This window comes from Octopus bimaculoides, chromosome 16 (assembly GCF_046866305.1).
Source record: "Octopus bimaculoides isolate indiv1 chromosome 16, ASM4686630v1, whole genome shotgun sequence".
NCBI lineage: Eukaryota > Metazoa > Mollusca > Cephalopoda > Octopoda > Octopodidae > Octopus > Octopus bimaculoides.
The window spans coordinates 47,871,979-47,887,396 of record NC_142943.1 but is presented as its reverse complement, the minus strand read 5'-3'; the positions used below and the strand labels follow the sequence as shown (position 1 = coordinate 47,887,396).

The 15,418-nt window shown below is 36.9% G+C and overlaps 1 protein-coding gene across 50 annotated transcripts in view; it reads right to left on the bottom strand.

Annotated features, from left to right (window-relative positions):
- The window catches only part of LOC106872674 (bromodomain adjacent to zinc finger domain protein 2B), a 269,963-nt gene that overhangs the window by 140,790 nt on the left and 113,755 nt on the right, over positions 1 to 15,418 (bottom strand). For 43 of the 50 annotated variants that reach the window (XM_089364669.1, XM_089364709.1, XM_089364681.1 and 40 more), the window contains one exon: positions 5,546 to 5,622. In XM_089364669.1, coding sequence (XP_089220795.1) covers positions 5,546 to 5,609 — 64 coding nt within the window. In that variant the 5' untranslated portion in view covers positions 5,610 to 5,622. Of the gene's footprint in view, positions 1 to 5,545; positions 5,623 to 14,645; positions 14,716 to 15,418 lie in introns of all 50 variants that reach the window. The other 7 variants (XM_089364670.1, XM_089364684.1, XM_089364672.1 and 4 more) reach the window with 1 other exon arrangement.

The following is a 15,418-nucleotide window of genomic DNA, read 5'->3' as shown; positions in this document are numbered from 1 at the left end:
GATTAAGAATAGACTAGACGTAGGTTTTCAATGACACTTGTTGCAACCAATTATTATGAATGACTGGAGTAAGTATTTCCGTTAAAGATGAAAATACTTAGTGCTTGAGAATCTTCTCTGGTTGCCTATATTAAACATCTACGTCATTGGTGCTCAACCATTTTTTGCCTATGGACCCCTCTGATTCCTATTTTACTCAATAAATTCTGTCTGACCCATGCAAGCATGGAAAAGTGGATGTTAGATGAGGAGGAGGAGGAGGAGGAAGAAGAAAATAAGAAAAAATCCAATGCTTCTTGAAGGAGACTTAGTCACAAAGAAGATGAGTGACATTTCTTCTCTCTCTAAGAAAGGGGTCTTGCTCAAAATGTTAGGCTTAACTTCTTAGCCTTATGCAAACCATACAAATACTGAAGCAGCACCATCCCAAATAATGCACAACCGGACCAGGAAATCACACACAAAATGAGCAGAGCTAGTGCTACATTTGGCAGGTTGCAGGAGAGACCGTGGAAAAATAGGCCCTTTTTTCTGTAAGTATCGAATGTAAAGTGTACCAGGCTTTCATCCCTGCTTTATGAAACTGAAACCTGGACAGCCTACTTTTTTCTTACAGCAAAATAATTTAGTGTATTTTGCAAACTTTTTTGTATTAACTATTTGTTAGCTAGACTTTTTTAGACTCTGCTGTTTCACCATGATATACTATGGACGTGGCCAAGCTGTTTGATAAGAGGAAGCACACAGATATACAACACTGATCTTTCAAAATTACTGACCCTTCCAAACCAGGGTCAACACACTCGAAATTAAACCTTTATTAAATTCACTTGAATTAATTAAATGAAATATAGGTACCTGTACATTAGTATAAATGATACAAGTTTATTAACCATTTCGTTACCGTATTTATTTTGAGATGCTCTGTGTTTCTTTCAATTAATTTTAAATATAACAAAGAATTTAGTAAAATAACTTCGTTATCATTCAGCTAGTGTTAGGAACATAAATTGTGACTAAGGTTTGGTGGAAGATTTTTAATTCAGAACTTATGAAAACAACATTTGTACTACAGAACCAGAAGCGGTTTCAGCCAGGTTGGTAACGAAAGGGTTAATACAATATTGTGCAAGGTAAACTAATCTAGCAGCCACAGAAATTTGAAGTTCTTATTTGTAAATTAGTGTTGATTATAAGTTCTGGACCATCAATGTCAGAAAAGTTGGTGCTGTACCAATATTTGGGGATAGTGTACCTCGGACTCGTTTATCTGATGTTCCTTTCCCTTTCTTTTTGAGACAGTGCTGTGATATGAAGGAAATTTAGCTGTTATTTCTAGCAGATCAAACAACATTGTAGAGGTTTCCCCTCACATTGGTCTAGCAATTTGTCAGGTTGTAATCAATGAGGAGATACTGAAGGGGAAAACAAGGAAGTTTGTAAATTAAGGGAATAATTCCTTTGTGTCTGTGTCAATGAGGAGAGGATTTGCATGAAGGATTGACAGAGGAAGGGTAGGGGTGGGGTGGGAAGAGAAATTACTTCCTCTCACCACCACCACCACCTCCTCCTCTCCACAGTCACCTGGTAATGAAAGACAATGGTAGGGAGGGAAAAGAGATATGTGAAACAAAGGAGAAAGAGAGAGACAAAAAGAGGGGAGAGAAGGAATTAGGGGAAACGAGAAGGAGATAAACAGAGGATGCAAGAGAAAGTTAAACGAGAATGTTGAGAGATGAATCGAGATAAAAAGTGGGAAAATATACCTAAACACACACATATATACACAGGTATGCATGTATGCACACACACACACACACATACACAGAGAACTTTAATCAGAACCTTTCTAGTGTTAGTATCACATTAAATGGAATATAGGGGATTAACAGGAGCTGTGAAAGATTGAGGAGATAGAAGATTAAAAAAATAAAAAAATAAGTAAATAAAAACATACACTGGAAGAAAATAGGTTTTTTTTGTACAACAGTAAAGAATGGTAAAAATGGCTCAGCATATTGATTCAAAATGGTTGATAGTGGATTGGGGATGACAGAAAGGGATCAGATTTTGGAGAGAAAAAAAAAAAAAATAATAATACATAGAAAAAAAAAGAAAAACAAACAAACATGGGCATGTTAGAATGTTACAAGAATGTGGGACTGAAAATATTTGAGATTTGTTCTTATTTAGAGTCATAATGTGATAGAACAAAGGCTGGCTGTGTGCATGATAGGAGAGGCGGCAGGAAGAGCCTCTTGCTGTTTACAGAGCAAGAGAGAGACAGAGAGAGAGAGAGAGGTTAAGCTGGTAGTGAAGAGGAGATATGAGCAGTGATTTGGTCATGTCTGCAGACTGATCAATGGGAAGATGCTATGGCTCAGGGTTGGAACACCCAATGTGGTTTTGGTAATGTGATTGTTTATTTTTAGAATGACATTGTAGGGTAGGTGTGAGAAGTGCGATCTGGCTGGTTTGAAATGTACAATATTAGGGCTGGATATGGCCAGTTTAAATGCTAAAGGTTTAAGGTTTAATTTTTTTGAATGGAACAACTTTGTGTCATTAGTAGAGTTAGAGGAAAAAGAATATAAACATCACAATTTAATATTTTCTCCATAGAGCAAAAAACATCACATAACAAATTATAACCATCAACATCATCATCATTGTCATTTAACATCCACTGTTCCATGCTTCCATGGGTTAGACAAAATCTGCTGAAGCACCTTTTCTATGGCAGGATGCTCTTCTCGTCACCAGTCTTTACTGTCTCTAGGCAGGGTAATATCTCTCCATGACCAGACATGTTTTTCATGGAAGACAGGAAACAAATCAACTTCACTTGTATCACACACACACACACACACACACACATACATACACACAAAATCAGTGAAATGGCAGAATTTGTAGAATGAGTTCAAATCCAGTTGAAGGTTGAGTTCAACTTTGCTTTTTATCCTTCTGAGATGGATAAACATAATAACCTGTATGAGTGAAATATCTAAGCATGTTTGGATAAAACAAAATTAATGATTTTCAAGATATTTGACACTTTGTGAGTTGGAATCAACTCAGAAACTGTCAGATCTCTTTGAGAATTTTCCATTTTGTTGCAGCCAAACATGCTTAAATATTTTACTATTTCACAAATGCAGATTCTACACTTGTTAGAAGAGGTAATTTTCAAGGTTTTTAATGTGAAAAGTCACCATTTTTACAAATGCTATACACGTTAGGTTTGAAATTGTGTCTCATGCAGTCTAACTAAATGTCAAATTTCTTCAGAATTATTGACTTAGTTGCTTCAAAAGTGGCAGTAAATTAATCTGGATAAATTTATATGCAACAGTGGAGATATAAATTTTGTCATTTCAGGCAATTTACTTCTTCAGAGGGGGGGAAAAAAATCTTGAAGAATTTTTAGTCGAATGAATCAACCCCTGTACTTCCTTTTTTTTAAGCTGATGTAGCCTTGGGCTGACCAAAGTCTTGTGAGTGGATTTGGTAGATGGAAGCTGAGAGAAGCCCATTGTATATATATATATATATGTATGTATGTATGTATGTATGTATGTATGTATGTGTGTGTTTATAACCCACTGTCGCTTAACAACAGATATTGGTATGTTTATGTCCCCATAACTTAGCGGTTTGGCAAAAGGATCCAATAGAATAAGTACTAGGTTTACAAAGAATAAGTCGTGGGGTTGATTTTGTTTGATAAAATGCAGTGCTTGACCGCAGTCAAATGACTGAAATAAATAAAAGAATACATGTATATATATATATATATATATATATATATATATACACACACTTGAACATTAGAATATTATTTTTGGTAAACCTTTCTGTCGCCAATGTTTATAACTGTTTCAATGTGCAAAAACTTCAAAAAAAAAAAAAAAAAAAGATTGTTGTTTTGAATAAGCAATAACTAATCAATATTCAGCTGAGCAGGCACATGACAAATATATATCTACACACACACACACACGTACGCACGTTGTCTGGGAGAGATAAGTGAGAAAGATAGTGTGTAAGAGGAAGGGAGAGTTGGAGAGACAGATATGAAAGAGAAAGTGAAAGAGAAACAAATCAGAGTTTGATGTCACAAACTAACAACATATTTTTGAATGTTATTGTGCTTTGCACTAAGATTCTTACTCGACTGTCTGCGTATATTCTTCCACCACCACCACCACACCATGAATGATTGTGTGTGTGTGTGTGTATGGAGTAATGTGGGTTAATGGTTAGGGTGTTGCACTCATGATTATGAGATTACGGTTTCCATTCCTGGACTGAGTTGTGTTCTTGAGCAAAACACTTCATTTCACATCGTTCCAGTCCACTCAGTGGGCAAAAATAAATCACCTGGCATGATAATGGTTACATCAGCTTGTCCCCTTATTATTCATTTATGCGCCCTTTCAAAGCCTAGCCAGGATCATGGGCCCAGTTTCCCGGTTTCTATGGCGTATGTGTTCCCCCCAGCCAGATAAGACGCCAGTCCATCACAGCGTTACTCAAGAAAGAGTGAGAGAAAGTTGGGGGCGAAAGAGTACAATAGGGGTCGCCCCCACCCCGTGCCAGAGCCTCGTGGAGCTTTAGGTGTTTTTGCTCAATAAACACTCACAACGCCCGGTCTGGGAATCGAAACCACGATCCTCTGACTGCGAGTCCGCTGCCCTAACCACTGGGCCATTGCGCCTCCACACTTGTCACCTTAAGCAGTCTTATTATATTAATTCTAGGTAGGAATATAAAGATATTACAAGAAGATGGGAGGAGGGGGCTTTATGAGAAAATAATGTACTTTGATAAATGAATGAGGGATCCTCTGCCTTACACATGAGCAACCTTTTGTGAGAAGTGGGCCACATAAGACACAGCTCATCGTTAGGTGTGATGCACTGCTAAAACAATTCAAGGTAACTTCTAACAAAGGTGTACCATTCAGAAAGTCATGCAGGCTGCAGTTTGACCATGACTACTGCTCCATGTTTTCTGACCTGCTGGAAATAGCAGCTAAATACCCTTCAATCACATGTTACTGCCTTGGGAAAGGAAACATTGGGTAAAAACCAGCCCTGATTTTGAGTTTGCTACACGTAGGAAAGAGATGGGATGGTCAAAGTTGGAATGCTTTTGATCATAGGTCCACTTGATCAAGACTGAAATGGGACTAATTACCATTGTTGCTAATTACACCACCACCACCACCACCACCAACAACAACAACAACAACAACAACATTGATGAAGGACACTGTTTAAAGCATTAAGTTTTTCCTCTTTCACATGACAAACCAATTTAAACCACTTTTGAACTGTAATGATATACTCTAAATTCTATGAGGAAAATTTTATATAAAAACACATTTCCCACTAAACTGAAACCCGATTCATTCTAAGAAAATAAGACCATTGAAACCAGAAGTTTACATAAAAATTATAAAATATATATATATATTTATAAATAAAATATGCACACATGTAATTAATTAATTATAAATGTATATATAAAGAGAACTTACTTAAAATACTGGCAGGATCAAAGAAATTGTGACTTGGGGAGGGATGGTCACTAGGATCCATCATGGATTATAAGTTTCTGAAAGAGAAAGAAAACGAAATATTAAAAATTGGGAATAATAGCAATTTGATAATAATGATAAAAATGGTTTCAAATTTTGGCACAAGGCCAGCAAGTTCGGGGGAGGGAGTTAAGTCAGTTACATCGATCCCAGTGTTCAACTGGTACTTATTTTATTGACGCAGAAAGGATGAAAGGCGAAGTTGACCTCAGTCGAATTTGGACCCAGAACATAAAAACGGATGAAATGCCGCTAAGCCTTTTGTCAAGCATACTAATAATTCTGCTAGTTTGCTACCTTGATAATAATAATAATTTCAAACTTTTGCCCCAAGGGCAGCTTAGGGGAGGTGGGGATGTGTCAATTACATTGACCCCAGTGTTTCACTGGTACTTATTTTATTGATACAGAAAGGATGAAAGGCGAAGTTGACCTCAGTCGAATTTGGACCCAGAACATAAAAACGGATGAAATGCCACTAAGCCTTTTGTCAAGCATGCTAATAATTCTGCTAGTTTGCTACCTTGATAATAATAATAATTTCAAACTTTTTGCCCCAAGGGCAGCTTAGGGGAGGTGGGGACGTGTCAATTACATTGACCCCAGTGTTTCACTGGTACTTATTTTATCGACCCTGAAAGGATGAAAGGTAAAGCCGACCTTGGTGGAATTTGAACTTGAAATGTAGCGACGGTGAAATACCGCTAAGGATCTCATCCAGTGTGTTAACGATTCTGCTAGCTCGCCACCAATGATAATAAAATGGCATCAAGAGGAATATCAAGGAAATTGGAATAGAGTGCCCAGTAGAACTGTTAGAAAAGGTTTGTCCCCTTGGCATGACCAGAACAATCAGGAAAGTATAAGGTAAGTTCATCATCATTGTTATTAAGGCAGCGAGCTGGCAGAATCGTTAGTGTGCTGGATCAAATGCTTAGTGATATTTCACCTGTCGCTACATTCTGAGTTCAAATTCTGCCAAGGTTGACTTAGGCTTTCATCCCTTTGGTGTTGATAAATTAAGTACCAGTGAAACACTGGGGTCAATGTAACTGACACATCCCCACCTCCCCTAACTAGTCGCCTCCCCACAAAATTTCAGGCGTTGTGCCTTTAGAAGAAAGGATTATTATTACTATTATTATTATTATTATTATTATTATTATTATTATTATTATTATTAAGGCAGTGAGATGGTGTACCAGGTAAAATGCTTTGCATAATTCCCTCTATCTTCATGTTCTGAGTTCAAACTCTGCTGATGTTGGCTTTGCCTTTTGTCTTTCCAGGGCCAATAAAATAAGTACCAGTTGAGCCCTGGGAGTCAATGTAATTAATTTATCTTCTTCCCCCCCAAATTTCTGGCCTTGTGCCAAAATTTGAAATTATTATTATTATTAATACCATGTAAAGGATTCTCAAGCTGCTAGAAAACCTTAAGTGGCAGCATTGTAAAATTCACAAGTGTTCTATTGAGGTCTTATAACAAACAAGCATTCAATCCTTCTCAGAAGTGTCAAAGGCAGCAGTGGGAGCTACCTGAAACTGACCAGCGTTCTATGGGGGTAGGGTGGATTTTATTTCACTACCATGGCATAATTGATAAGTACAGTTTATTATTTAAGAAAAATATTTTCTTTTTAATTTCCAGTAATTTCCATTTCTTTCTTCTTTTTTTTTTTTTTTTTGCTTTTCTGAGTAAATCCAATTAATTAATTAAATATACCGAATTAAATAATTAAATACAATCGCATGAATTTGGAAGCTGTTCGGTAAAAAGGAGAAAAATCGGAAAGTATGATGAGATGCTGTGAGAAAAGTGTCCAGCAAGCTACGAATGCAAAGCATAGCAATTAACTTACTTATTCAAATTAAAACATAATTTGCAGAAACAAATGGAGAACTAAAATTATAAAATTTATCAAAACAACCACTGCATTTGACGTTTCAAATTATGTATTCGTGAGTGCATGTATGTATGTATATATACATACACACACATACATATCTATATGTTATATCATACACACATACACTAACATGTTTGCATATAGATATAGGCATGTATATACACATACATACTAGTATGTACATAGAATAAAGAATATGGTTAATATTAACAAAGGGGAATTCATATTCTAAATAGAGATATTTAAGAGTTTACTACTTAGAGAATTTACATTGATTCCACAACTTGAAACACACACACACACTTGCATACATGTACAAATAAATTTATTCATATTAATCAGCTAAGAACAGCACGATTCTATGTGCTACAATTCTGAGCATCTTGAAAGGAGCAGTGAAAAAGACAAAGCTGGATAATATATATATATGTGTGTGTATATGTGTGTGCATAGACCAGGAAGTGTGTGTGTGTGTGCGTGTATACATATATCTTATATATATATATGTATGTATAAGATAAAAAGTGAAAGTGGTAGGAAAAGAGCTGGCAGCACAATAGTTACTGCTGTAGAAGACTGAGGAAATATGTGATGTTTCAAAAGGACCATCCACAGACACAATACACATAATCAGATGCATATTTCAACACACCTAACCAACACATAAACCTTTATACACTCACACATTCTCTTATTGTATATGGAATTTGTATATCTTTTCTATATTTCCACAACTGGTCAGATTACAATTTATTCCAGTATAATGAAGAAAAAGAGAAGAAGAAATATGAAATAAAACTCCCTGGAAATAATGTTAAAAATATATCAAATATGTATGTTAGAGATCAGGTGACATCCGATACATCGATTATTTCAAGAGATACACATTGTTTAATAAATGCAGACATATGAGAGAAATGAGAAATTCATGAAAAGAAAAGATAGGAAGAATTAAAATGAATATGAATGATCACAATGTAAAATAATATACACTATTATTTTATTTAATGTCTTTTTTTTTTTTAATTCTATTTCTGCTAAATTCATCTTCAAAATAATTAAAACTTTGTAATAAGTTCAATGATGTAGTTTCTGAAAATTTTTAAAATTTAATTAAAACCAAACTAATTATAAGTAATCATAGGTAAAACTATTTTCTTCTCATTTCTTTTTCCCCCTAAATGTCTTTTATTCTTTTATCATTTACTTGTTTCAGTGATTGGGCTGCGACCATGCTGGGGCACTGCCTTGAAGGGTTTAGTCAAACAAATCGACCATAGAGCTTATTATATGCGTGTGACATGGTGATTTCACATCAAGGTAAACAGCACATGACCTCGCAAGTGGGGCCCAGTTAGAATTTTCGTCAGGTCGAGTAGCCCATCCCACTCAAAAGGTCCCTGAATGAGGTTTGTTTAAGGATGTTGAGCAAAAAAAATAGCCATGTTTCCAGAGGTGAATTATTCAAACCACCAAAGAATTCCTCTCAACGCATGGCAATGATGCTCCCCCACTACTTCTGCTTGTGATCAGAGATGCACATATCGTCAGCCACCAAGGGACATGCTCAACTGGTTAAAGTCAAACAACTGACAAGCAAATCTGTGGTATTGAGCAGAATATTTGCTGTAGCCCATCTTTTAGACCAAGACAAAACAACGTACATGATAACACTTCCAATCATTTAAGATCAAAAGCCATGAGAGCCACTGTCTGGTACTGCATCCGGGCATTTATTATTTATTATTAAGGCGGTGAGCTGGCAGAATTGTTACCGCACCAAGCAAAATGCTTAGTAGCATTTCATGCGTCTTCACCTTTCCTCATTTTGGGGTCGATGAAATAATTACCAGTTATGTGCACAGGTGTCAATGTAATCAACTAGCCCCACCCACCCCCACCAAAAATAAAATTTCAGGTCTTGTGCCTATAGTAAAAAGGAGGATTATTATTATTATTATTATTATTATGACAGCACGCTGGTGGAAATGTTAGTATGCGAAGCAAAATGCCTAGTAACCTTTTCACTTGTTTTCTCATTGTGAGTTCAAATTCCACCAAGGTTGGCTTTACTTTCATCTTTTCGGTGTTGATGAAATAGGCACCAGTTGAGCACTGGGGTTGATGTAATCGGATTATTCCCTCTCCCAAAATTTGAAAGCATCATTAATATTATCATTAATTATCATAGTAACATTGATAAATAAACCCTGTTCATCCTTTCACTTAACATTGTTTTAGTGGTCACAGGAAAGGCATGAACATCACATAACCTTCATATTACTTCCTTATAAATCTGGAAACGTCTGCCTGTCTCTGTAAGAAATAATATCAGATTTTTAGCTGAAGATATCTCCATGTAATTGCTGAAGTAGCTACTATTGAGATGACAAATGGAATAATATATAGCAGGGTTTTGTGATGGTTTTTTTCTATCTTTCTCTCTCTCTTTCTTTTCTTTTTTTTTTTTGACTGCTGTTTTTTGCAATCAATCAAACAGTGTAAAGAAAAAAAAAAGACATGGAAGCTATATATTCCATTATTTCCTATTGTGCAGGCAGCATGGAAGGTTCTTTGGTTGACTCACCATAGTTGAACTCTGGAATCTGGTTGAGATGCTCACATTCCACAGAAAATACTAACCGTAAATTGTTTTTAACACAGTCAGGAAATCTGAGAGTTTTCAAGGATGAAAACAAGGCGAAATATGGAGGATTATGCTGCTGTGATGGGCATGCCTTTCTCAGTATGATTATAGTGTCATAAAGTGAATTGGAAGGGATGTACATCAGTTCAGATTAAGAATTGAAACTACAAATTCATAGGCAGAATTAGTTTTCTAAGAAGCCACCCTATATTTTCAGCAGGGTTTATCACAAACCACTGAGAAGTCTGTTTGGCTGCTATTTCTAGCTTAACCAGCCAGATATAGCAACCAGATCTCTCTCAAATCAAATCTCACTAAATGAAATAACAAAGGATATGTAGTTCTAGATTTATTGAAAAATACAAGACTATCCTCATAATGGTAATGGTGGAATGCTTTTGACCTGTGAAGGTTAACCTAGGGTTAAACAACAACCAATTGCTAAGAAATCAATATGAGGACTAAATGTCCTTTGAATCATAAGCTACCAACTTTTATAAAGTGAAGGACATATTTGAAAGGAAACAAATGACAGGATGGTCAGGCGTTTTTCATGGAAGACTGCAAACAGCCTCGCTTTTATGATAATGGTGCCCATTTACAACCATTGCAGAATGTCTAGAAAAAGGTCTACACACACACACACACACATGAATGCATACATACAACAGGCTTCTTTAGTTTCCATCTGCAAAATCCATTCAGAAATCTTTGAGCAGCCTGAGGCTATTGAAGAAGAAACTTAGCCAAGGTGGCATCCAGTGGGATTTGAAAACAAGACCACATAGTTGCAAAGTGTGCTTCTTAACCACACAACCATACCCTCAGTTATTGTTAATGGCATCTCTCTCACCACATGGTTGGAAAGCAAACTTCTTGGCTGCATGGCCGATAGAGTATATACCAAAGAAGTTGAGGGGTTGGGAAGAGAGAAATATCAGGAATTAGCCAGAGAGATGAAGAGATTGTGCAAGATTAGGATGACAATTATTCTTGTAATAACTGGCTCACTTAGAACAACACCCAAAATGTTATGTAAGAAAGTGAAAGGTATTGGATTTGAGATTTGCATTGTTAAAAGTGCAATCCTCTATTCTGTAAGGTTCTTAAGACAGATTCTAGAGCTTTGAGGAGACCTGTTGTCACCAAACCTCAAGACAGTATGCCTGCCAACTAAAATAACATACAATAGTGCCGCCACCACCACCAACAACAACAACAATACGGCGTGGATCACCATTTCACGCACATATGGTTGTGATGCATGTGCCTGGTGTACCTTTATCAGACGGGTAGTCATGATGGGTATACTGGGCTTCATATATTCTACCCCAGTGTCACTTTGATGGCATGCACTGCTCTCTCACTCAATAATAATAATAGTAATAATAATAATTTCTAACTTTGAAACAAGTTACAAATAACGTAACAATGGGGTATGGTCAATGGAATTAACTGTAATACACTATTGGTACTTATTCTTTTTGATCCTAGAGGAATGCAAAATAAATAGGATACCAATGGGACTTGAAACTCAGAACAAACAAAAGGGACATCAAAAATATTGTGATAACTCATTCTAATTTAGGCACAAGTGTGCTCGACATACTGAGGAGGCGGGACATTAGTCAAATACATCAATTGAAATAATAATGATCATGATTATGAAAATCATTTAACAATTGTTTTCCATGCTGGCATGGGTTGGATTGTTGCTAAGGCTGGTGGTGGTGGTGGTGGTGGGGGGGGGGGGGGTCGCACCAAGCTCCATTGTTCTAGCATGGTTTTTACAACTGGATGCCTTTCCTAATGCCAACCACTTTACAAAGTGTATTTACATGACACCATCACCAGTACTTAGTATGCGGCACCATCACCAGTGTTTTTTACGTAGTACCAGCACTAGTGCTTTTGATGTGGCACCAGCACTAGTGTGTTTCATGCGGCACCATCACCAGTAAAAGCATTTAGTCCGGTGCCTTCATCATTCCTGAATAACTCTGCTCATATCTTGCTGCCACCACCACCACCACCATCATCACAACAAAGTTACTGCTAACATTATAAACAAATACAAAAGAAACTTTTAACATGAAAGATCCTGGAATGGTTTGAAAAGACAAAAAAAAAAAAAAATTAATAAAAATAAACAAGGAAAAGTACAAAAAAAAATAGAAAGAAAGGGAAGAACAAAAAAACGAAAAGGTTATGTTGTAATGAAGATCTGAAGGAATAAAATGGGGACCCCCCCCCCCCAAGAATTTAGATTCCAGCTCACCTTTTATTCATATTGAAATAGATATATCAGTGGATATCAGACAAAAGATTGAACAGTAAGAATTGTCTTGTGTATCAGTCTTATTTCCATTTCACTTTCCCTCCTTCTGGCCAGTTTACATTGATTACATTTTACTTAGGTTGATGATGGCAACATTACTACTGTTCACAAAAAGCTCTCTCACACACACACACACCCACACCCACACCTACCATTACCCACAGGCATATTTACACACACACAAAGGAATATAGATATATGTACATATATTTACATAATGTACAGGTAACGTATGTATCCATATGTGCACATATTTATATGCCATACAGGTTTATATAAATACAAATGCATACATACACACATACATACATTATATATATATATATATATATATATATATATATATATATATATATATATATATACACACACACAAAAGCACAGACATATGTTTGTATTTGCAACCATACACACTCCATATACCTACTTATTTAGACACACTCGTATATAGCTACACAAATTCACACACACACACACATTAAAATTTACACAATACAGTATAAGATATCTATTTCAGTTGATTTACCAATCGGTTTCGCACATGGGGGGGGGGGGGGGTTAGTGAAAAGCCCAGTCCTGACACCTGTCAGAAAAGGCTCATAGGAAGAATACATGCACAAACAACACACATGCACACGTATTTGTGTTTGTTCCCCACGACTATTTGACAACCGATATTGGTTTGTTGACATCCCTCTAACTTAGTGTTTCAGCAAAAGAGATAAAAGAAATAATTATCAGGCTCTAAAAATGAAAATAAGCACCGGAGTTGATTCATTAGACTAAAACCCTCCAAAGGGGTGCTCCAGCATGGTGACAGTCCAATGACTGAAGAAGGTAAAAGGTAACACACACACACACACACACTTCTTGTGAGCCCTCCTGATGAGTGTTGGAATTAGGTTCCCCCTAACTTTTAAGTGCCAAACTGATTCATAAAATCATCTGAAATAAATCTATAAATACTGGCTTGGACAAATATTCTTTTCTATTCTAGGCACAAGGCCCGAAATATTTTTGGGGGAGGGGGACCAGTCAATTAGATCAACCCCAGTACACAACTGGTACTTTATTTATCAACTCCGAAAGGATGAAAAGCAAAGTAAACCTTGGCGGAATTTGAACTCAGAACGTAAAGACAGACAAAATACTGCTAAGCATTTTGCCCGGTGTGCTAACGTTTCTGTCAGTTTGCTGCCCTGACTTGTATAAATATTAAGGTGTCCACACTATTGACAAATACACAAAGTACCTGTTATTTTCAGACTCATGGATTCTTTGACAGCTACATATAGTAAGGGTACCCAGCTGTAGAAACCATGCCAAACAAATACTAGAGCACTATGCAGTTCTTGGGTCCATGGGTCTTGTCAAACCAATCAACCCATGCCTGCAAAATAGATGGACATGAAATGATGCTGCTGATATGCATCCAAACACACAAGTGTATTCACATATTTATAATAATACATGCATTTATACTTTTACTCATGTAATGAGTGCTTTCTATGTGACATTAGCACCAGTGGGGTCAGCAAGTAACTTGTCTTGCAGGTTACTTGGTGACTGTGCTGGTGCTACATAAAACGCACCAAATATATTCCGAGAAGTGGTTGGCATTAGGAAGGGCATCCAGCTGTAGAAACCACACCAGAACAGACAATCGGAGCAGGGTGCAGTCCTCTGGCTTGCCGGCTCTTGTCAAACTGCCCAACTCATGCCAGCATAGAAAGCAGACTTTAAATAATGATGAATCACCAAGAAGTGACAAATTTCAGAACTCAATGCAAAAGAGTAGAAAATATTCTTTGATAGGTGCAGGCATGGCTGTGAGGTAAGAAGCTTGTTTCCCAACCACATGGTTCCGGGTTCAGTCCCACTGCGTGGCAACTTGAGCACGTGTTTTCTACTATAACCTCGGGCCGACCAAAGCCTTGTGAGTGGATTTGGTAGACGGAAACTGAAAGAAGCCTGTTGTATATACATATATATATATGCATATATTTGTGTGTGTGTGTGTGTGTGTGTGTGTGTGTGTATGTCTCTGTGTGTCCACTATCATTTGACAACCGGTGTTGGTGTATTTACGTCCCTGTAACTTAGCAAGTCAGCAAAGGAGACCAATAGAATAAGAACTAGGCTTACAAAGAATAAGTCCTGGGGGTCGATTTACTCGACTAAAAAGCAGTGCTCCAGCATGGCCACGGTCAACTGACTGAAAAAAAGCAAAAGAATAAAAGAATGCATCATAAGTTAAAGGCTCATAATTCCAGTTCTCAGAGGTCTGGTTCTGGCTATTGCCAGACGACAATCCAAGACTGTTTTTCCACTGAAATATCTGTTGTTTGAATATAATTCGAAATATTATATGAAAGTTATGAAGGAAAAGCTTATCTTATGTTATGCACCACACATACATTTCGAATGAAGATTTTTTTTGTGTGCCTTTCTCTTACATCCATACATCACACATACACACACACATATGCACATAGACATAAATTGTAAGAGTATGAGAAAGACAAATGAAGAGACAAAGGAAGATGGGGGAGGAGGAGGAATAAAACCAAAAAAAAAAATGCACACACACACACACATGCGCATACACACACACACACATATACACATACACACCATAAACCCAAACCAATAAAAAGCAGCTCAGTAATACAGAGGTCAGTATTATTGATTGTAGTATTATAAAAATCTAGCTGTTAAAACCCAACATCAGTGACAGAGTGAGTCACAAGGAGAAAGGGAGAGGAGGGGGGCAGGGGGGAGGGAAGGCATAAAAAGAAGACAAATGATGATGGCGGTGAGTTGGGGGCGGAGGTGGTGGAGGTTAAGTAGATATATTTGTGTGTGTGTGTGTGTGTGTGTGTGTGTGTGTGTGTGTGTGTGTGCGATTGCCTGTGTGA